General features: G+C 34.5%; 1 protein-coding gene across 1 annotated transcript; it reads left to right on the forward strand.

Annotated features, from left to right (window-relative positions):
- Positions 1 to 1,205: 1,205 nt before the first annotated feature.
- LOC141843304 (aspartic proteinase 36-like) lies at positions 1,206 to 21,862 on the forward strand. The gene is made up of 10 exons (XM_074731370.1): positions 1,206 to 1,562; positions 1,647 to 1,776; positions 2,917 to 3,161; positions 6,035 to 6,256; positions 10,588 to 10,750; positions 10,822 to 10,892; positions 11,644 to 11,734; positions 15,574 to 15,649; positions 18,455 to 18,526; positions 21,580 to 21,862. The coding sequence occupies exons 1-10, from the start codon at positions 1,324 to 1,326 to the stop codon at positions 21,723 to 21,725; spliced, it is 1,455 nt and encodes a 484-aa protein (XP_074587471.1). The 5' UTR covers positions 1,206 to 1,323; the 3' UTR covers positions 21,726 to 21,862.
- Positions 21,863 to 23,004: the final 1,142 nt, after the last annotated feature.

Raw genomic sequence — 23,004 nt, forward strand, 5'->3', positions numbered from 1 at the left:
CAGTACAAAGAACATATGTTATGTTAAAATCTAGCATTTATCAATTGCTTACCTTGTCCCTATTAAAAATATCATATGTCATCTAAGCGAGATTATGACTATACATTCTAGCAAAAGGTGAAATCCGTCACCTCAGCAACCCCACACAATCGTGCCCAGGACCATTTGTGAGACAATAATTGAGAAACTACAGTTGACCACTACAGGGAAGAGCATTATTTCAGTTTCGCCAAGATTCGACCCTTACCTACTTCAGCAAATTTGTTTTACACTAACTAACTCAGCTATGCCCCCGGAGCGAGATTATGACTATACATATAAATTGTTCTTTTGGATGCCTATGTGAATAAATTGATTGCTCTATCTCTATTAGAAAGATGACATGACATCCCAGTGACATATGTTATGCCCTCTTTTTGTTCGTGTAATTGACCTTTGATCAAGGTATAAATTATATTTTAATGCCTATGAGTAATACATTTATTATGTTGGTGTAATCTTAAGTGGCTAAGTGGGATTATGAATTTTGATCTTTGAGTAAAGAGTTTAAATTAGACATTGCTCTATATATTTGAAATGCGTGTTGAGTATGTAGGGGCTTATAGAAACACACATGAAGTTTGTAACAAAAAATATTACAAGTTCAAATTCAAATCGAAAAAATATCAAATTTACAAATCAAATAATTTTGTAATATTACAAGTCTGCACCCCCAAGAGCAAAAAAATTTTATATGTCTCGAACAATAACGGAGATACAATTTTAAATATTATACATATATATATATATTTTATTTGTTTAATTTTTATTAAGGTTTTCTATTTTTGTTTCTTTTCTTTTTTTTCTCATCTAATTAATGCGTTAAAAAATAGAAAATAAAAATAATGATGCAGTTTTAACTTAAAGATAGAGGACCCTGAAATATTTAAAGTAAAATATTGTTTTACTAATTTTTAAAAGAGATCCTTTTTTACGATATAAATAATTAAACTTATTTTTCAAAATTATATATAATATAATATAACATAATATAATTTCGTATTAATATAAATTTATTAAATCCCCCGTTTTCTCCTCTCCACCTTCCTCTTCGTTCCCTTTGTTCTCCTTTTCTCCCACTTTCCCGCTCCAAAACAAGCAAGGAAAGGAAAGGAAAGGAAAGGAAAGGAAAGGGCGAGCCACTGCTATTCATTTATCGCCCTTCCTTCCTTCCTTCCATTTCCATTCCCTTTCCTTCTCAACCCTACCCTCCTCTCCCCGACGGCGATGTCGCTGCCCTGAGGAACATCAACCGGCTTTCTTCGTCCCTATAATCATACCGCGATGGTTCCCCGCAACTCTCCTTCTTCCTCTTCCTCGTCGCTTCTCGCTCTGCTTCTCGCGTTGCTGCTGGCGTTGGCTCCGTCAGTTGCTGCCTCCGGGCTGCTTAAGGTGCGCCACAAGTTTCTCGGCCGCAGGAATGCCATCGCCGAGCTCCGCGCTCACGACGTCCACCGCCACAGCAGGATCCTCGCCGCAGTCGATGTCCCTATCGGCGGCTCCGGCATCCCCACCGATGCTGGGTTCGGCCCCAAACGTTGTCTTATTTGATCGTTTTGCGAGTCTCAATTTTTTTTTATCTCGCTCCTTTGTGTTAAATTTTGTAGGTTATACTATGCGGAGATTAAGATTGGGACTCCGCCTACCAACTTCCACGTGCAAGTCGACACAGGGAGCGACCTTCTTTGGGTGAATTGTATCTCGTGCGTGGAGTGCCCTAAGAAGAGCGATCTTGGTGTATGATTCCTTTTTCGTCCTTTTGCTCCTGTTCAATTTTATATTTGTGGAAAATTTCCCAAACCATGCCCTAATGAGCACACTTAGTTTCACACCACAGTGAAAACCTAATGGACACATCAATTGAAGTAACTCACAAGTCTTAAAATACCACATGCCCAATACAATCCAATTCGACTGAATTAACCCATAATTGACTATCTGGTTGATTGAATTAGACCACCAGTTGACTAGGCCTATATATATAGTAAAATGATGGTTTCACCTTGATGAACCTACTCGAGTCAAAATGCATGAATAAGAGCATGGATGAGTTCTTGAGAGTTGTAGAACCAAAATGATTGTCTCAAATTATTTATTTTAACTTTGGACGTCCATTGAGGTGTAATTATTATTTTGCCTAGACGAACTTATAATGGCCTAAATACAAGCATGAGAGTATAAATGAGTTCCAGGGATCACCATGAGCACGCTAGTAGACTCACCTTAATAGGCATTCCTAGGTAACAATACAAGTTCAGACTACATGCACTCATGGTGCTCTTAGGAACTCATCAATATCCTCACACTTGTATTTAGACTGCTGTAGGTCTATCAAAGTGAAATTGTCATTTCACCTGAATGGATATCCACAGGTTAAAATGCAAATGTAAGACCGCCATTGTGCTTCCAGGAAATCATCCATGCATTCACACTAGCATTTAGATCATAGTAGGTTTATTAAGTTTCACCTTGATGGACATTTATAGGTCAAAATGTAAGTTTGAGATCATCGTTGTGATCTTGGAGCTCCCAGGCACCCATCTATGTCATTACACTTGATTTTGACTTGTATAAGTCTATCAAATGTGAAATCACCATTTCACCTTACAAGGGTCTATGTTAGCCAATTCGACTAGTGGGCTAATTCAATCAATTGGAGGGTCAATTCAATCAACTGGATGATGGTACCAAATGTATATTGAGATAACTAGCTGAGAAAGGTTTGTGCCTTGGGGTTTTTCATTTTAGGAAGGTGTGTTCGTTAGACATTTACGAAACTAAATGCACCCATTGGGCATTTCATAACTTTAAGTGTGTGGTTTGAAATTTTACGTATTTAATGCATGTTATGTTTGTTTGTCTCTATCTATGTTGCAGTTTGATTTGATGTTATATGATCCAAAGGCTTCTACAACTTCGAGCTTGGTTTCCTGTCAGGATAAATTTTGCATATCCACATACGGGGATATACCTGGCTGCTTTTCAAATTTTCCATGTGAGTATAAAGTGGTTTATGGTGATGGGAGCACAACTGCAGGTCTTTTTATCACAGATGCTATTGGGTATAATCAAGTATCAAGTGACCACCAAACTCAACTAGCTAATGCAAGTGTCACATTTGGGTTAGTGCATAATGTTAGCTTCTAATTTGATATTTGATGCTTCTAGAGTTAAAATAATGATTTTTTACATAATTAATAAATATTTGACTGATAAGAAATGACATGTTTCTTTATGACATATTGACCTAATGGTTACTATGCTACAAGTTAGTTTATTCTTGAGTATGAATAACCTAATGCCTTTGATTTTATATTTCGTCTACAAGGATTGACCACTCAATATGTAACTAAACTTCTTGTGAATGAAGCACTTAGTACTAGTTCCCTTACTTTCCAAGAAAGGAATAATAAACTTAAGTGAATGAGAGAACACTATTATCAACAATTTGTATCTCTTTTATTTAAAATTTACATGTATCTAAATTATTTTCAAAATAAAAAATTGTTTTCAAAACATGGAGAAGGAAAATAAGAAAGAGAGCTTTTAAAGCTTTTTGGAATTTTCATTGAGATTTTGTCTCACATCTAGAATGTGGAGGCAAATAGAGGCATTTAAATTATTTTTTTTATGTACAAGTATGTCTTGGTATAAACTTAGGCCACCATGTGCTTTGCACATGGTAGGTCTTTGTGTGATGCGCATAAAAACTCTAGCTCACATGCAACGCACATGGGCATACTATGCATTATTGCAAGTGCACAATTCATGCACTTTAGGTACAATGTAGGTTTATGTTTGAGACACATATTTGATTTATTGCTAAGTGGGAAGCCACCCTTTACCTAATTTTCCATGTGGAAAGGTTGGGCCACACGCTAATGGATTTGGCCCAAGTGGTACAACCAATTCACACAATGTGTCTAGATGAACTAGTGCTTTCAATCGATGCAATCTAGATTGCATTCTAGTGACCCATGATAAACCTAGAAGCGTGCAACTCAAGAGATACAACTCAACCAAACGATGTGGATTAGCCTAAATAAGACCTAGGAATGAGTTGGGTAGATTCACTTTAAATTTAATTTGTATTTACAAGCAACAAGTCTCCTCTCTTTCTCTGAGCAACACCCTTTTTCCGTCCTATAGATAAAGTTCTGGCTACTCAATTTATGCACTTCAATAGGGGAATTTCGGTGATCTTATCTTCGAGTCAGGTGGGCCCATGAACTTTCTCGATAGTGCAAGTTGTAGAAGGGTAGTAAAGAGGAGATTGAGATTAACAAGTCCAATCATTGTTGCTCTTCTATCTCTGTCATGCTCTCCTCTTCACAACGACTCAAGTCCTCTTCATTCCATCATAGTCCCATCTTGGCATAGATTCTCGACACTTCATATAATTTACAGAATCTTGATCCTGTGATTTTATGGAATATTTTTAGTCTAATTTTTAGGGATATAGATTTATTATATCATGTTTTCCCACACTATAATGCCTTTCTTTATGAAATCCACCATAGTAATTGTCTAGCAACTTAATTATAAGTTTTTCTAAGTCTATAAAAAGAATATGCTAATCCTTCTTCTTTTTCTCTATATACTTGTTCTCCTATATAAAAAATAAAGGAGACGAATAAATTTTTACAAATTATAGGGGTATTAAATTAATGTCATGTTATGAAACTTTGGAAAAGAGTCATAGAAAAAAGTTAAGGAAGGAGACTAAAAATTAATTTGGTTTCATGTCTGAAAGGTTGACCATATAAGCTATACATTTTTTCAGACAACAATTGATTGAAAAGTATTGGAAAAAGAAACGAGACTATACATCAACCTAGAAAAAGCTTATGGTAATTATGCATAGAATTCTGGAAAAGAAATGTATTAGCATAACGTATATTGAAATAACTAAGGATATGTACGAGAATGTAACGACAAAAGTGAGAATTCAAAATGCCTACACTTTTGAGATGTTGAGTTTAGCACACATCTACAGTTGATTTTCCTATTCCTCCTTAGGAAGGTCTCCAACTATACCATATAATAGTAAACTCCATGCTGATAAAAAGCCAAGATATACCATTGAAATTGTGCTCTACCTTCAAAGCAAAGCATCACAAAAGGCCCTTGATTTGATGCCATAACCATTGCTTGGAAATGGACATTATTGGTTGATACAATTCCGAAAAAAGGATTAATTATAATACTACCCGTCAATTGGAAATCTTTTTCCTTTATTTTCTAGCAAATAAGCTATTCCCTTTATTTTCTCTAGAATAAATTATTTCCATTTTCTTTCTAGAATTAATAATGTTATTGTTGACAAGAAATCCTCTTTCATCCTTAAAATAATTACCTTACGAGTCTGTTTTATATTAAGCAAATTAATAAAATAACATTGCCTTTGCATTTGGAGGCCAATCGCCTCATATGATCTTTCCTTTATCTCTCTCTTTTTCTCTAGCTTACCTTGCGATAAGATCTAGGTCTCTACTATCCAAGCCGCTGACCTCTCCACTGCTATCCTCTACTATACATCCCCTTCTATTGTCATTGTTCCCCTAACTTCTACCAATAACAAATCACATTCAAAGTGATCAATGCCTCATGCCACAATCTCTTCAATGAGTTCCATTTTATAAAGCTTAGTTTTTAGTTTTCTTTAGTTATTTTACTGTTATATAAAAAAAAAACATTAAAAGAAGAAATTCTATTCCAAGACAATGGCATAAGATTTCTAACTAGATGCAGATTGGATTGTATAATTTGAAGTTAAGTTTGAAAATAATTTTTTGGAACATTAAGAGTTCTCTAGTAATCATCTATATTACTTTGATTGGGTTTGAGTACCCATTATGAGTGTGGATCCACACGTTTGACATACTATTTCTAATTGTGCTATAATGTTTAGATTCTAATTGCCTTTTCATTGTTTTCTTGTGCATGACCATTTTGATGGTTTTTTAATATATTCTGATACTTCTCAATGGTACAGGTGTGGTGCTCATCAATCTGGGGATTTGGGTACAAGGGTATCACTTGATGGAATTATTGGTTTTGGCCAGTCAAATTCGTCCATGATCTCACAGCTTGCTGCTTCTGGTAAATCTAGCAGGATATTTGCTCACTGTTTAGATACGGTAAATGGAGGTGGAATTTTTGTCATAGGGCATGTAGTAGAGCCTAAAGTGAAGACAACACCTTTGGTACCTGCGCAGTATGTTATTCTAGACTTGGTTGAACTATTAGGTTTTCTTCTTCATTCTTATCTTAAGCTTTTACAGCTATTGTGACATTTCATTGGTGCTAATTCTTAGCATCATATAGATCAATAGGTGGACAAAGCAATGTGCTAAGTACGGAAAGGGATATATCTAATATTGACTTCCATGTTAAGATAAAATGTTGACTGACAAAAAGTAATGTCATGCATTCTAATTATGGTTTCTTGAATGTTTGTAGGCGTTATTAACATTTTCAATTTAAATGAACTATAGGCAAGCTTCAGTTCAAAGTTGAATAAATACAAAATTGTTTAGCTGACTTTTTGTACATTATGGATAGCAATCCCCAAGGCATCCTTTTTGGCTAAAATATGTGCGTGGATTTGCTATGGCTCTAATACAAGACGTGCTGACATCGTCATTCTCTAAAGGAGAAAACAAGTTGAAAATCCTCATACAAATAGATAAAACTGTTCATGCAATATTAAAAGGCATATAAATCTGGCTATTGTGTTAGAAGGTACAACTTTAGTGTGGTTTTTTCAGTCGCCCTTTTAATTTTTGACCAAATTCAACGCAGATTATAACAAAGCTATTTATCGATACAGGTCCATAGGTAAGTATGATCCTTGAATTATGGTAGGATTGAAGATTACATAGTAGCTTTACCTTTATAAGCTTAGTTGGTGATTGAATTCCAAATTTAGAAAATAATAAAATTTCAAAATTAGTTGATAGAGTCAATACATTATTTAATAGGAGATAATTTTCAATACATATATTTACTTAGACAATTGTTGTGGACATCTACGTAATTGAAATGATGGAAACTAGTGTAAATCTGATGAGGACACTTAGTCATGATTTTTTAAAAATGTTTAATTATTTTTCAAGTTCGTCACTCTCATCTCCTTTTTCTCTTTCTTCTATCCATCCCTACTCTTCCTTGCAATTACTGGTACTGTCCTACAGGGCATTGCCACCAGTGCTAGAAGGGTGAAAGAGGCGAGAGAAAAGATAGTGGAATTGAAAAAAAGAGGGAGAGTGAGGAAGAGAAATGAGGGAGACTGAGCAGAAAAAAAGTAATTTTGAACCAAAAAATCAATGAAAAATAGTTCCTTGATTAAATGATGTTGATTGGCTTCTTGGTTAGTTTTCTGTCAACCTCCGTTTAATTAATGTGATGGATTAATCTGATTATAACACCTATTTAAGTTCATATATGTGATTGAAGCAAGAAAATGTATGCCTGTCTGATCACATTGTAGGACAGCTCAAGTAAGAAATAATATATAAACTTAGTTTATTTGCGTGCATCTATTTGCTTATACCAAAGGCTGTCACTGTTGTTCGATATGCATGATTATAGGTCAAAACATAGTGGGCTCCAGTTTTAGTTACTGCAAAGGCCATTGATCCATACAATCACACTAAGAATACCATAAATCCCATGTGGAGAATGTTGAAGATTCAAACTCTATTCTTTAGTTTTTCTAACCAGTAGTTTTCAACCCACTTGGACTTATGCGCACCAACTGGTTTCTTCTTTTAGTTTGGTTCCAATTGGTATTAATTTAATATTGGCGTTTCAATTATAGTAGGGGTATTAGACAATATATTTCCCAATATATTATAGTTGTTTAGTTTGACCAGTTTCTGAAATATAATTAAAATCATTAAAGGAAATTGTCAGAACCTCCTACTTGGTTGTCATTCATCTTTCAGACATTATCAGTGTACCATGAACAACTCCTGAAAAATCTTGTGCATCATTGCTAGTTGGATTTTTTTTGTATATATTCATTATTATGATAAGTAATATCACTAAAGTATGCAGAATTTTCTCTTTATGCATTTATATCTACAAATTTCAATATACTGTTGTTAGATAGAGATAATGTGATATTGTAATTGGATTTACTTCACCAGCAGTGAATGACTTAGATAACTCAGAGATTTAGTATCATGGTTTAAAATTCTTGTGCCATGTTGGGCAATATGGTTGAAACATACCACTATTGTAAATTAACAAATAAATAATCGATGCTCACTTACCAGACTTATCTTGCATGTTGTTAATGCTACTCGTGTTGATGAGTATCATGCCATGCAAGCATTTGTCATGTATCTACAAACTTTATAGATTTGTTTTTAAATTTGGCAGACTTCTCTTCCATCTTACATTTGGCATGCAAACATGTCTACTCTCATAATCCTATTTTTAAAAGTAAATAAGTTAATATTGACATCATAGTGTCTTGACTTTGTTTGAACCATAGATTTGTTTCGTGGGTTGATGACGATTACTTGACTCCGAAATTTATTGGTAAAGTAATGCCTCTCAGATGGTTGATTGATCTAGAAGGATTGAGGAAAAACTCATCTAGAATGAGGGGATGATCTTGTAGAGATCTCCCAGGCATTGTGATATTGTGGATCTTACTCATCACTAAGACGAGGGAATGATCGCTAAGGATCTCTAAAACATTGTGATCTCAAAGATGTTACTCATCACTAAGAGGAATGGATGATCACTGTGGATCTTCTGGTTGTCATGATCCATAAAGGATTGAGTGGAATTCATCAGGTTAAGGCGATAGCTAGACACTCTCTCTTTAAGACAAGATTGCTCTGCTATGGTGCTCACAGTGGATTTACATTGTCTCTTAAGATGCAAGAAACTCCTATGCCGAATAGTGTTAATCTAAATTTTACATACCATCGAACCATTTGCACCTTAGAACTTGCCAAGGAGGAAAGAATGCTCAAGTAAGGATAAGAGAGGAGATGCTAGATTTCTTTAAATTTTGAGTGAAATGAAATGCAAGAGGTTTTATATGGGTGGTAAAGAGACACAATTAAATGGGTGAGTCTCTTACTAAGTTTAAATTGAATGGGATTAATTTGAATAGAAAGAGCAAAATTCAAGAGAAGAGGGTTGCTACTATTGCCACAGACATGCCCATTACATGTTGACTTTGATGTTTAGTCAAAGCCAACATAGAGGCCACATGGCTTATGCTTCAGTCAACTTACAGTAAAAGACCAAATGAGCAATGCTTCTTGTGCTCTTGTTCATGACCCCATGCAATATCCACAAAGCAATACCATTTGTCTGCTGTACATGTAGCAATGTGGCTTGCCATATGGGTAGTTGTGAATCCCTCCTCATACAGGGAATAGCTAGTCGTGCCACATGCGCATCCTGTCTCTCATATCAGAATTTGTTTTCATTCATTTTGTGTCCTACATGATGTTAGGCTCATGTGCACACTTGGGTTTTGTCCAAAGCTTACCCGCTGGTGGACTATGCTCGCATATGACCTTATGTTCTCGTTTGATTACAAAGTGATTCGGATTAAAACTGGAAACAAGCGCACCATTTTCACCATCACTCAAGTCACTTATTTTAGATATTATTTTTTATTCACTTAAGAAATGATTTTACGACAATCTACTAGTGAAATAGATCATCTATGTCCCATGACTTATTATTAAATAATGGATCATGCTTAATTGGTTACAAAAATCAATTCTCGATAGCTAAGAGAAATAAAATTAAAGGAGAATAAATAACTTAAATTCATCTCGAACAAACATTGAAGGAAAAAATGAACCAAAACTCAATTTTGATTAAAACTGGAAACAAGTGCACCATTTTCACCATCACTCAAGTCACTTATTTTAGATATTATTTATTATTCACTTAAGAAATGATTTTACGACAATCTACTAGTGAAATAGATCAACTATGTCTCATGACTTATTATTAAATAATGGATCCTGCTTAATTGGTTACGAAAATCAATTCTCAATAGCTAAGAGAAATAAAATTAAAGGAGAATAAATAACTTAAATTCATCTTGAACAAACATTGAAGGAAAAAATGAACCAAAACTCAATTTTCATCTTGAAAAGCATTCATACACTCTTATTTTAAAAAGTAAAAAAGTCTAAGAAAAAGGCAATTAAATGAGTTAAACCAATCTTAGTTCACCTCGACAAGCTTTATCACTTGTTGAGTATTGACATGGGATATTATTTGAAAAAAATTTAATTCAATTGACCATTTAAGCATCATAGTTTTATATTTTTGAAATAAATAAAGTAAGTGAAAGGAGATTTTAGGAGTAAAACTTCTTTGAATTCATTTTGGCATATGCTTAAATGCATGTCAAAGAGTGTCAGCATCATATAATTCTGAAACTGTACTGCTTCTGCTTGGAACTATAACTCTAGCATGGGATAATATTTGAAACCTTAGTATCCATTTTTTTTTGTTTTTATTTCTTATATATTTAACAAGTCTATCTCTTTGACACAGGCCACACTATAATGTTAATATGAAGGGAATTGAAGTTGGTGGAGCTTTCCTACAACTTCCTGCTTATTTATTTGACACTGGCGACAGGAAAGGGACCATAATTGATAGCGGAACAACAATGACTTATCTACCAGACGAAGCCTACCAGGCGGTGATGAAAGCAGTAAGATGCTTTCTCTGTGGTTAATTTCCACCATTATACATCTTCAATAGTCACTTTTTATTTCTCTGTAGATATTTTCCAATCATCCAAATTTGAGCTTCCACAACATTCAAGGCTTTCTGTGCTTCCTATATTCTGGAAGGTATGGTAGTTAATATGATGAGCCTACTTTATTGTGATTTAAATTGCACAAGTTAGGCAGTTGACTTTAACTGGTAATTTTTGTTTGAGACTTGTTGATCTAAACTTATCTACAGAATCACAAACCAAACTAGTACTTTTACTTGAATCTGAAATCTCAATAAGAAATTCTTCACCAAGACCATGATCCTAATTTTTTTTTAAAAATAGACAATTTCTAATGGTTCATAGTTGCAGTTCCTATTGTCCGTTCCTGGTCTCATATTGATAGAAACATATATGCAAACAATTGATGCAGGAAAGAAATTATACAAATTTATCGACCAAAATGACAAGTGGTCGAGTAAGTAACTAAGTATCAGCCATAACAGGAAGTAGAGGTCAGAAATATGAGATAATAACAGGTAATTAATCATGATATATTTTAAAAATATATTTTGAAGAATGACTAGATGTGATGAAATAAGCGCTGAATCAAAGTTGTTTATTTCTAGCATTGTGTCCCTCATCTAACTGGACATCTTTTTTTTTTGGTCAAAGGATTTGATGGACTATAGTAATTTTGAGTACCACATATCTTAGTACCCAAGATGCTTTTGATTGTGAGCTTTTAATATACAGAGATTAGCAAATGATACTAAACTATATCTGGTTACGTGTTTGACATAAGCCATTTTTATTCAGGTAAAGTAGTTTCCAGGTAAGAATTCTGGATCATTTATGTAACTAGCTATTTGTTTATCTTATTGCAGTGTTGATGATGAATTTCCAGAAGTTGTATTTCATTTTGAGAACTCACTTTTGCTGAATGTATATCCTCATGATTATCTTTTTCAAAACGGGGTAAGATTACCTATCTCTAGTTTGTGATGAATCTTGAATCTTTATTGTAATTGCAAAATCTATTGCTTGCTCAAGTTATATTGTACATAATATTCTTGTTTTTTCCCTTTCTTTTCTCAAATTTTCATTTTACTTTAATTCTTCTTAGATCATGGCACACGATATATGAAGTAAATGCTCCTAATCACATTGGACATATTAGATTTTCTTTTAAGATGCACTTCTTTTTTGTTTTGTTTGAAATATTATGAAAATATTTTGAAAGTTCATGCCTTGTTACTTCAGTCTTTTGTGCTCCTTTGTGATATTTAACTTGAGTCTCTTTTATAATGACTTGTGGAATCATGAGTGCTTATGTCAACTAGACAACCCTAATTTACAACCATCCCACTTAATAATCTTTTAAATTAACCCCAACTTATAAGGTCCAAGTTTAAATCCCCTAACATATATACCCAATGACCACTCTCAATTGATGTTGGTCGTGACACATCTTGTAGCCAAAGTCAGTTTCACAGTCAAAGCCAAAGTCAAAGTCGAAGCCTCCTCTTCATGTATTTTAAGTAAACGGTTTCTTATTCTGTAGTCAATTCCTCCTTCCCTACTTTCAAAGCCTCAACCCTCGTCTGAATCGTTGTTGAGCAAGAAGTCCATAACCACCTAGTATCATCATGATTTTGGTTGGTGCCAACCGATCTTGTTATGTCAGACCATGCTAATTTTTTTTCTATTGGTATATTGCAAGTTTCGCTCATGCCTATCGAAATAGTTTGAGACTTAAGTTTAACAACTTAACAATCAATTTGGCTAGGACAATCTTATGTGACTAAGAGATTCTACTGTAGTCTTTTACTGCATAAAATACACGACCTATAAACAATGGTTATAGTGCGACCTTGTTGCCCTACCTTTTTTGTTTCCTTTGATTCCCGTGTTGATCTCATCATGGTTCACCACTTTACAATTTACAAATTATTGTTTGCTTTGTTAAAACCTCCTCCATTGTCCTCCATCATGCAACCTACCTCACCTTTGCCCACTGGCTTCTTTGCCCACTAGCTTCCACGCTTTAGTAGCACTTGTTGTTGTTAGTGTAGCTTTTCTCCTTTGTGTGGTTTGGCATGATGGATTAACAGATTGACAATGTGGATCATGTCTCTTCAATATTTTGATGCACCTTTTTGGATAGTGAAAGCACCATTTTAGGTTGACATTCCCCTTCAGGTAGATGCACCCCCTTGAGTAGTCTAGGCACTCCTTCAGGTAGTCCACGACTCTCCAATTACTCAACCCACCCTTTGGGTAGTCAAAACACCCTTTCAAATTAGTCGTGGTTAGTCGTTTTTGATGCATAGATGCTGGGCTTCATCACACACTCCTTTAGGTAGTTGACACTGTAAGAACCTGCAAGGTGCGCTAGAGGGGGTGAATAGCGATTATAACTTACAAGTGTGATTCTATACTTTTCTTGCTATTTATAGCAACGTCACAAACATGATTAGCAACGGAAATAAAACATACATAAGGAAAGAACTTACAATTGCAAACAATAGTGTTTAATGTGGTTCGTCAGTCTCTTGCACTTCTACTCCACGACCAATGATCTGTTGGTAGATTACTCTCGAAAAGTCATTAATTTTCTCTTTCTTGGAACTCTTCCATAGGTGAAGAAACCTCTTACAAATCCAAGAGTCACAAGGATTATAATGAAAGCTTAAAACATAGGCGGAGAAGCTCTAATAAGATAACGAATCTTATTTTCACTAGCCTTGAAGCCCCCACCAAGCTCTCCTTTTATAGCCTTCAATCCTCCAACGTCTCTTGCTCCTGTCAATCGACTATTCTGCACAATAAGTGGACTGATCTTTGGGGATCGATTGTTGTAACGCAAAACGACTCTTGACTCCTTTCCACCTTAGCAATGAGTCAACTAGTAACTTACCATCACTTTATTGCTTGCTATCAATCGACTACCCAGTCAACTTAGCCACGAACAGAAACATTCTGTTTGCTAGCTCCTTGGTTCCAATTGATTGCCCTAGCTGAAAGCTACTGAAAACTATAACGTATTTTCAGTAAAATTAATATGTTATTATTAATAATTTGATTAAATAAGAATCAAAATTGCAGTGGCACAACATTATATGCTACTAAAATATTATTGTTGAAATATCAGCATGACTCCATATTTTAAACCTTGCTAAATCCATAAACTTTCAATGTCCTTTTGCAATGCAAATAGGTCCTCCTTGGTGTGAAATTTCTATCAAACTTTAGACACCGTTGGGATGGAAAAATGTAATCTGTCAGATCAAATGTAGGTTCAAGTCCTTGCAACCCTCTTTGCTCATTCCTAGGCTTCTCACCTAGGCAATACTTGATGGCTGATGTCAAGTCAAACAATATCTCAGGCCCAAAATTACTTCCTCTACACAACTAGAAGACATAACAATAAAATTTGCAAAAGCAGGCAATAACTTATAAAATAAGGAAAATGATGGTGCATAAACAGATTGCAGATTTTGAAGTTGAGATATCAGAACATCCCTGTTCTTTCTATTCCCTCCATATATCTCAAAGTTGAAGTACCATTTATATTTTTCTTACTAATTTCTTCATTTCATAATCCTTTGATCTTTTTCCTATAAGATTAAAATGAAACTGATTATTCTTTTTTCTCTCCAGTATATCTCGTTTGGAGGCAATACCACTGTTATTCTTTCTCTTGACATCTTTCTCTCTCCTAGTAGATATAAAAAAAGCTCTTAATTTCTTCTACTTTCTCAGAGCTTGGTGGAATGCTATTGTCACTTTTTTATCTGCACTGTTAGTGTTTTTGCTGGTTGCAATTTCAAGATAGATCAGTAATCCCTTCTCTTACAGTGCCTTCTCTCGTCTCTGTCTAGCAGAGTTTAGAGTTTTTTTTTTCATTTTATCTTTTGACTTTTTTGACAATTTTTTGTCTTTTCAATACAAATCAAGTTCCTACTTATTTGCACATCATATTCTCTCTTCTTTATCTCTTTCTCAAGTAGATAGAAACTGGAACCTTAGTCTATCTCCCATTTGTCCATCTATTCAAATTTTGGTTCTTGTTGCATCTTTAATTTGAAGAGTTGAAAAGATTGCATTTTGTTATACTTGCCCAACATGACAATATTTGCAGAGTTATTTTTTAAATTTATTTTGTCACTGTGTTATAATTTGAAAATAAGAATATTTGTATTCCAACTTGAGTGAAAAATACTAGAATGTATAGTTTACTGGTACTTGTCTTGTCATTAAGGTTTATGACTATGTTGGGGAGGCTGTCCTTCAATTTTCTATCAAATTGAATTGCTTGTTTACCTTTTTATATTTAACTTGTAAATATTCTTACCATGCTCTATCTAAGGACATTTGGAGGAAGTGAGTTGAAGCGTTAGAGAGGAAGTGGGTTGAAGCATTAGAAGTCAGATATTATGTGAGTCATCCTACTCAGCTGCTGCAGTTTGAGAAAGACTATATTTTTCTCCTCCTAGAATGGATTTAATTACAATATATCATTTCTTTGTTAATGTTTCCTCATTAAATTTTGAGAACCTAATCCCTGAATAATGCTCGTTATTTCCTTGATCAATCTCCACATCATCTGCTTATCATGATGATTAGCAACTATTTCCTCAGTGTAATTTAAAGATATTATAATTACATGGTCTTATCATTTTACTGGGATTGCTTCCAAATTCTAGCTTGTGATGATGCCTTCTTGCTGCAAGTGTTCTCAGATTTCAGTCTCTAAAGTATGACATATAGAAGCTGAAATTTTGTATTTTCATTCATGGTATTTGAATACACAGGACGATGATTATTGTGTTGGATGGCAAAGCGGAGGTACGATGTCTAGTGATGGGAAAGATATGTTCCTTCTTGGAGGTAAATATCTAATAACAACCATATTCTTTTTTATTCATTCTTTTACATTTTAGTTCAAAAGTACTTTTTTGCTTCTGAGAAAATTGTGGAACCAACAAAAGAAACATCATGATATTGCAATTTCAAATGTGATGGCAAGGTTGCATTGACAATATAACTAATAATTCTCATTATGGCTTGGTCAGTTTCCTAATAGATCAAGCTTTTGGGATAGTAGATTGCCATTCAAATTTAATATGCAACAGGTCAAGTCCTTCTTGTTTCAATAATATATATATCCAATTATTGAGTGCACTAATGTGTTGGATTTGGGACATCAAATCTTAGTGAGTCACCAACACTGAGGGAGTGTTAAGAATATAATATAGATTAGTTTCTTCCTAACAGTTTGGTATGGTGAGTCTTAGACAATCTTAACTTAGTAAGTTTAATTTTGGGGGGGGGGGGGGGGGGGGACCTTTATTCACCTGTCAGTAATGTAGCAATTCATATTAGCAATCGAGAACCTTCATTAACCCATGCTTGTCAAACTATTTTGGGGTTGGCTGCCTAGGCCTTATCCCTCCATTGAACATATGTAAGGGATATTATTAGTAATATTCAAATTAGTTAAATTATTTTTTATTATATTGACTAAAGTTTTCTTTGGTATCCCTCTACCTATTACACTTTCCATTCTAATCAATTTGATTTCTCACATGTAGCTATTTGAATTTCGGACAATATTCCACTTCAATTACTCCTTTTGTATACATACTGAGGTTAGATAAACATCTAAGGATTTGATTTTACAAATGAATTTAGTGGTGTTTTGAATACATACTGAGGTAGATAAACATCTAAGGATTTGAAGGGTTCTATTTCAACTACCTTGACCTCTTGTTGGGTTGAAATTAGATTCTTTTGCCCCCAGGGCATAGCTGAGTTGGTTACGATGGAGCAGACTTACAGAAGAGAGCAAGGGTTCAAATCTCGGCGAAGCCGAGCAATATCCTCCTCCGTCGTGACCAACTGCAGTTTCTCGATTTACCTCCTCATAGATGGTCATGGGGCCGACCATGTGGGGCCGCTGGGGTGGTGGATTCCACCTTTTTGCGAAGAAATTAGATTCTTGTTCTACTTGTTTAATTACCCTTATTGATGATGAGCATCTTTGTTTTCTCAACAAGAAAACTTTCTGACCTTGATTGAGATAACTGATGACTTCGTATTGCAATTAATCAAGATGGACTACACACTTCCAAAAATGTTGTCAGCTATTGTGAAGGAGGTTACTTAGCAAGTATTGTCATTGTAGAAATGCAAAAGGAAGGTCTGAATTAATCATTTCAGCATCAACTTCATTTTGGTCCTAAACAAAATTGTTTCAGAAGGTCAAGTTATCAGTTGTTCATCTCATTCAGGTTTGATGACTTGTGATAGAAACTTGCACAGTCCACTGAACCTGAATCCTGTCAACATTACTTCCAGCATTAGATATTCTGTTTTTGCCTATAGTAACACAACATGCTTAACCAAGACAGGATATTTACACATAAGCATGTTTCGTTCTGCAAAACTTAACATGCTTCAGTGTTAATATTTTGTCTTTCTATCTTTGTCAATGTATTATTTCACTAAATATCTATTTCATCCTTTGGAACATCATATTTAAGCTTTTCCTTGACTTTTTGAACTTTAATTTGCAGCATTTGTAGTTGTATTTCCATAGTGAATGTGTCCTATAGGAGTTACATAACAATTTGTACAGTAATCAAACTTGTCACTCTGCAGTAAATCTTTCCCAATCTTACACGACTTGGATTTACTGTGTATGCATCTGACTGAGTAGGTTAAGTTTTAAATATTGGAGTTCCATAAATTAGTTTGTATGTCGATCAGGCTTGGCACTCAAAAATATGTCTCAATATAGAGATTTGGGATAAAGAAATATGGATAAGGAAAGACGAAGAGAGAATAGGGAAATCAAAGAGAAACATAAGCCAAATGGATAGGGAATAATGAGAAAAAGCAAAAAACTTTACTGATTCGTCATGCTGGTTGCTAGCTGTACTGACTCAGTCTGTTTGTGGTTGATATTAACAAGATAGACTGAGAATGAGAATTGAAAATTAATATGTTAAAGAGTTATTAGAGTTATTTTTATACGAGTCTACTTGGTGATGTTAATATGTAATACCCAGTCATATCTTATGCAATGCAGTATAATATTTTCCCTCAACTTCATCGTTCAAAGCAGCGAAAAGTTCGCCTGTTACAATTTGATGTAGAGAAGACAAGTTTTTCAAGTATTGACATCACTAGTTCTTTAGGCGACTATGTTTGGTTTCACTGATAAGGAACTATATTTCTGCAGTATAGTTCACAGATAAGGAACCATACTGATATGAGCCTATATATGAGAAGTTTATTTGAAAGAATCATATGCGGTGTAAATTTCGTGCAAGTAGCTCTGGAAAAGTTGTTAGAACCTCATTTGTGATTCACCTCTGCCTCTCATGTGTGAGTAAAATTCGAGTTGTTTCAGTTTCTTGCTAATACTGGGATGTTAAGACATACAAATGCATCTGGAGTGTTCCCACTGGTTGAGGTTTCAATTCTCCATAGACTTCCCGTGCATAATGAAAATGGTTATTTACAATCTGCACACGTATAGTTTTTTTTTCAAAAGAAAATGATACTGAAACCCAATTTCCTTTTGCTAGTCTTAGTTTAGGTTTTTTTTTTCATTTTATTTCTTTTTACATCTCACTGCAACTGACTTTCATCTCACATCATGATATATTTGAAATTATTATTTTGCAGATTTAGTCCTATCAAATAAGTTAGTCGTCTACGATCTTGAGAACCAAGTCATTGGATGGACTGAATACAACTGTAAGTTGCACTCAATTTTTTTATTGAATTCTCTTGCTGAAACAAAAGTAAATAATAATAATATTCATAAGAGTTCATGGTTGATCTACCCTGATGTTTCAATCTATGTGTGGACTTCCTGTTTGCCAATTGAGTTTTGATGACATGTTCGAATGAAAATTAAGCACAGTAGACAGTAGTGTTTGTGCTAATGACTCTAATCAAAGCATTCCACTCTGCTGTTCAATCTACATATGGAATTCATGTATCTGAACTGAGCATTAATGGCATATTCAAAATGAAAATTGAGAACAGTAGACAATGATATTTGTGCTGATGACCATAATCAAAGCCTAACAGTAGATGCTTCTGACAATCATGATAATATTTTTTTCAAGGAAAGCAAGAAACCAATCTAAATCAATTAAATTAAAAATATTTACATGTAGATATGCTCAAGGTTCAAAATCTTGAGTCATGCTAGAATTTCAATCTTTAACTAGAAACAATACTATTTCAGTATTCTACTAATGTTCCGATGCATGATGTTAGTGACGGATTGAAGATTGAATGAGAAAGGAGCTGAAGTATAGAAAGGGCATGATACTCGTGATAGATTGAAAGTTGAATGAGGAAGGAGATGAAACATAGAAAGTAGATATTCTTTGTGCTGAGTGGTATCGTGTGCCGAGCGGTATTGAGTTTTGGTAATTTACTAGAACGATACATTTCGACCGTTTTACCTAGCACGGTACGAGATTTCAAACCATGGATATGCATATATTTAGAAATTAGAAATTCAAATAAAAAGCTAAATGAAAATCAGAGAGCATCTATAAAATGGTAATCTTTATCATCCAATTGAACACCCTTGAGGTCAATTTGGGGCTGCCCGAAAATGTGATTGTTTCACTCACACCAGATGACCAAATTCACCAAAATATGATCCCCGAAGGACTTTCTTCTCACGCTTTGAAGGTTTGAAACCAAACGAAGTGCAGTTAAGTTAGATGTCCTAGATAGGAGAGGGAGTGGAGAAAGTGGGAAAGTTGCTTCCAACCAGACAGCAACTCTCAATGTAAGATCAGACGTGTTAAGACTTGTAGCCTTGTAGGCATAACATGGATGGTGAATCAGGTAACTTTTGGCATGCATGTATCTTCAGCAACCACTGGAATTTATCTGCACCAAAAGCAGCCATGGAACTCATCTGCTCCAAAAAAACAACAGTAACAGCAGGATTAGACCTCTCATTTCTTTGCACTCCTGCTCTTTTCCACAAGAATATCTGCTTATATCATATCTCCATGTAACTTAGTGAACAGATGGAAATGCGTGCAGCCATATATGCAGATGGAAGAGGCCCATATTAGAAGTGAATATCCTATGTGCAAAGCCATTCAGGAAATTGTGAATGTTTGGGAACAACTAAAAATGTGCAGTTTTTGGCAAACACTTTAATCAAATTTAGCTTTTACTTGCATTGGTTAATTCACCAAGACTAATAATATCAGAGTTGCTTTCGTGAGGATGACGCTTCGTGCAAGTGTGAGATTACTCATTGCAACCCTGAGAACAACTAGTTCATATGCTAGAGTAAGGCTGAGCACATTGAACCTCCAGATATGACATTGGCTTTAGCCTTACCTACTTGGAGTACTGTTATCAACTTATACTATCTTGCTATGTTGTTGATGCGTTTGTCTTTTAGATTTCTGCTTATTTCACATCCTGTGATTATTCATACTGCAGTTCATACAGTTGGTCATTGAGCAAAAGTATCATTGCAATGAGTTAGTAATACCAAGCCACACTTAAAATTTTATTCTTGTTCTGAACAATCTTGCCTAAGGTTGAGGCCTGTTATCGGTTCTTAGCGGTCTCCTGTTGACAGTTTGAATTCTTTTTTGATCACCATATTGTACTGGTCACTGCCTGACTAAAAACATGAATCAGATACCAATTAATTTTAGTTAAATCATCTAAGTAGAACCTTTTGAAATGATCGAATTCTTTACCTAAATGCAACTTGTTATTTGGTTATGAATATGATCAGAGAAATAAAAATGAAACATAAATTTATACAGTCGGGTATATTAGAGTGAAGATTGATGTGCTACATAGTATAATTTGCCGATACATATGTGGCCTGGAGACGATTTTACCTGAGGTTCTCTCTGACCTGTTGGTTTTCCTACTTTTTCTTTTTATGTAACATATCCAGATTTCCAAAGAACTGCACATATCATTATTATCATGTAGCTTTAATTGAGACAACATTACATTTAGCAATGGTAAAAATTGACAAGAAGTGTAGAACCACAAGACCAAAGAACCAATAGACACAATAAGACGATGAGACTTGAAGCAGCTGGAATTGGCACTCAGTTAGGAGAAGCATGGTTTGAAATCTTATACCTGGTGAAATGGTTAAAATGCATCATTTTGATAAATTATTGAAATTTGATACTATTTGGCATTGAGGCAGTCTCCTGTGTCATTGTGTCAAATATGTCGATACATATCATTTCATGCTAACACTTGACACTCCTTGGCATGCTAAACTTACGATAATGGTATTTTTTTATAGTTTGTTTCGATACAATATAATGTCCAAATTGTAGCATTCTAGATGAAAAGCAAAATATTAAGTTTAACTGTATAGTTGTCTTATCTTTTTCTTCTTCACTGCTTTCCTCCCACCATACATTGAAACATTGACATGATACCAAAATAGTATCGTTCTAGGCAAAGATCAAAACACCATCATGGTTTGAGATTCCGAATCCAAGGAGAAATCCATGTAAACCCAAACAACAAACAGAGCCACTTTTTCATGTTGTTTCTTATTGGTATGATGGCATCATAATATCATGCCCATTTCTTCTTAAATCGAAATGTCACTATATGTTCAATTCCTCTGATTATCTATCAGTTCATTCCATTTCATCAAATTTAAGAAAGTTTTTTTTCCCCATAGCGCGGAATTGATAAGATCCCTAAACCTGATTCAATTTTGGAGTTATTCCACTTCATTCAGCTATAAACTCACTCATGAACTGCACTGATCTTAGGTTCCTCAAGCATCATGGTCCGGGAAGGCAAGACTGCAACAATTTATTCTGTGGATGCTCATAATATTTCTTCTGGCAGAAGATTGCAGCTGCAAAGTTCGACGGTATTCTTGCTCCTAACCATTCTTCTTCATTGGATTTATTGAATTTGACTAAGTTCACCTCATTCATATTCTTGGATCAAAAAACTGTCCCTTGGCTTGCTGGCTCCAACATGACTTTTTTTTCCTTTGAAGAAGAATTCATTCCTCATACCACAGGCAACTTCATTGTAAAAAGCTGATGATGCATGATTTATGTATATTAACAAATTTTGAAGGAAATAATCTTGATTTGTTTGATGTTTGATGAGTCGGATGTCATCAATTTATGTAAAGTGGGTTCTTCCATTCCAAGTTTATTTGTTAATATCGTCTTAAATGGATAAGAGAAACTAGGGCCTAGTTCCTTTGTGTTTTCTTCAGCCAACTTTGTTCTTAAATGTAGATGTAAATAGAGCTTTCAAATAGACAAACTTATGTCAATTGGGCTAACTCATGATGGGGCGGATTAATCCATTAAAAATTCATTATATGACAGAGCGAGACGGGGTGGGCCGATCCACCAACTTGGTGGATTGAAAAATCTTCAATCCAATTCAAGATGGATTGTGGGTTAGGCGGATCAACCCACGGGCCTGTTAAAAAAATAAAATAAAATAAAAATAATTAAAAATTTTAAAGTTAGATTATAGTTTAAATTGATCCGGTTGAAATTTTTAAGCTTATATTGTGATTTAGATGGATCAAGCCTACTGATCCATTGAGTTTTTTAATTTAATTTTAAAATTTAAAATAAATAAATAAGATTTCTTAATCTACGAGGCAACCCAAGCTTGTCATGGACCAACTCACGTGGATCGTGGGCCTAGATGAGCCAATCCATTTGAACCTATCTTAAAATAGGTTGATAAAATTTTAACTTATTAAGTTTAAATTATTTGATGGGGTCAGCTAATTCGATGGACTCAATTTAAATTGACAACTATAGATGTAAATCTCGCTCTATGCTCACTCTATGCTCATAGTTTATAGTAAAGTTAGAGCAAATAAATTGCATAGACTCAATTAAATGTATGTCTTTGATAAAATATCATTAGAGCACCATGCAATTATTCGGACGATTGATCTACATTAGAGGCCAAGGACTCCAGGATATGAGAATAAAGTGCGGAGCAGATTTATTGAAGTGGATAAGGGTTGAATCTCGATAAAATTGAGACAATGTTTTCCTCCGTAATGGCTAATTATAGTTTTCCGATTTACTTCTTTATAGATGATTGTGAGATCAATCGTGAGACCGTGTGGTGGACTGTTGAATTAAAGGTGAATTTCATTTTTTTTTTGAAGAGAATAAAGTAGAAAGTGGATAGATATAAGAAAGAAA

This window comes from Curcuma longa, chromosome 12 (assembly GCF_044706935.1).
Source record: "Curcuma longa cultivar G26 ecotype Majalengka, Jawa Barat chromosome 12, ITB_CL_G26_1.1, whole genome shotgun sequence".
NCBI lineage: Eukaryota > Viridiplantae > Streptophyta > Magnoliopsida > Zingiberales > Zingiberaceae > Curcuma > Curcuma longa.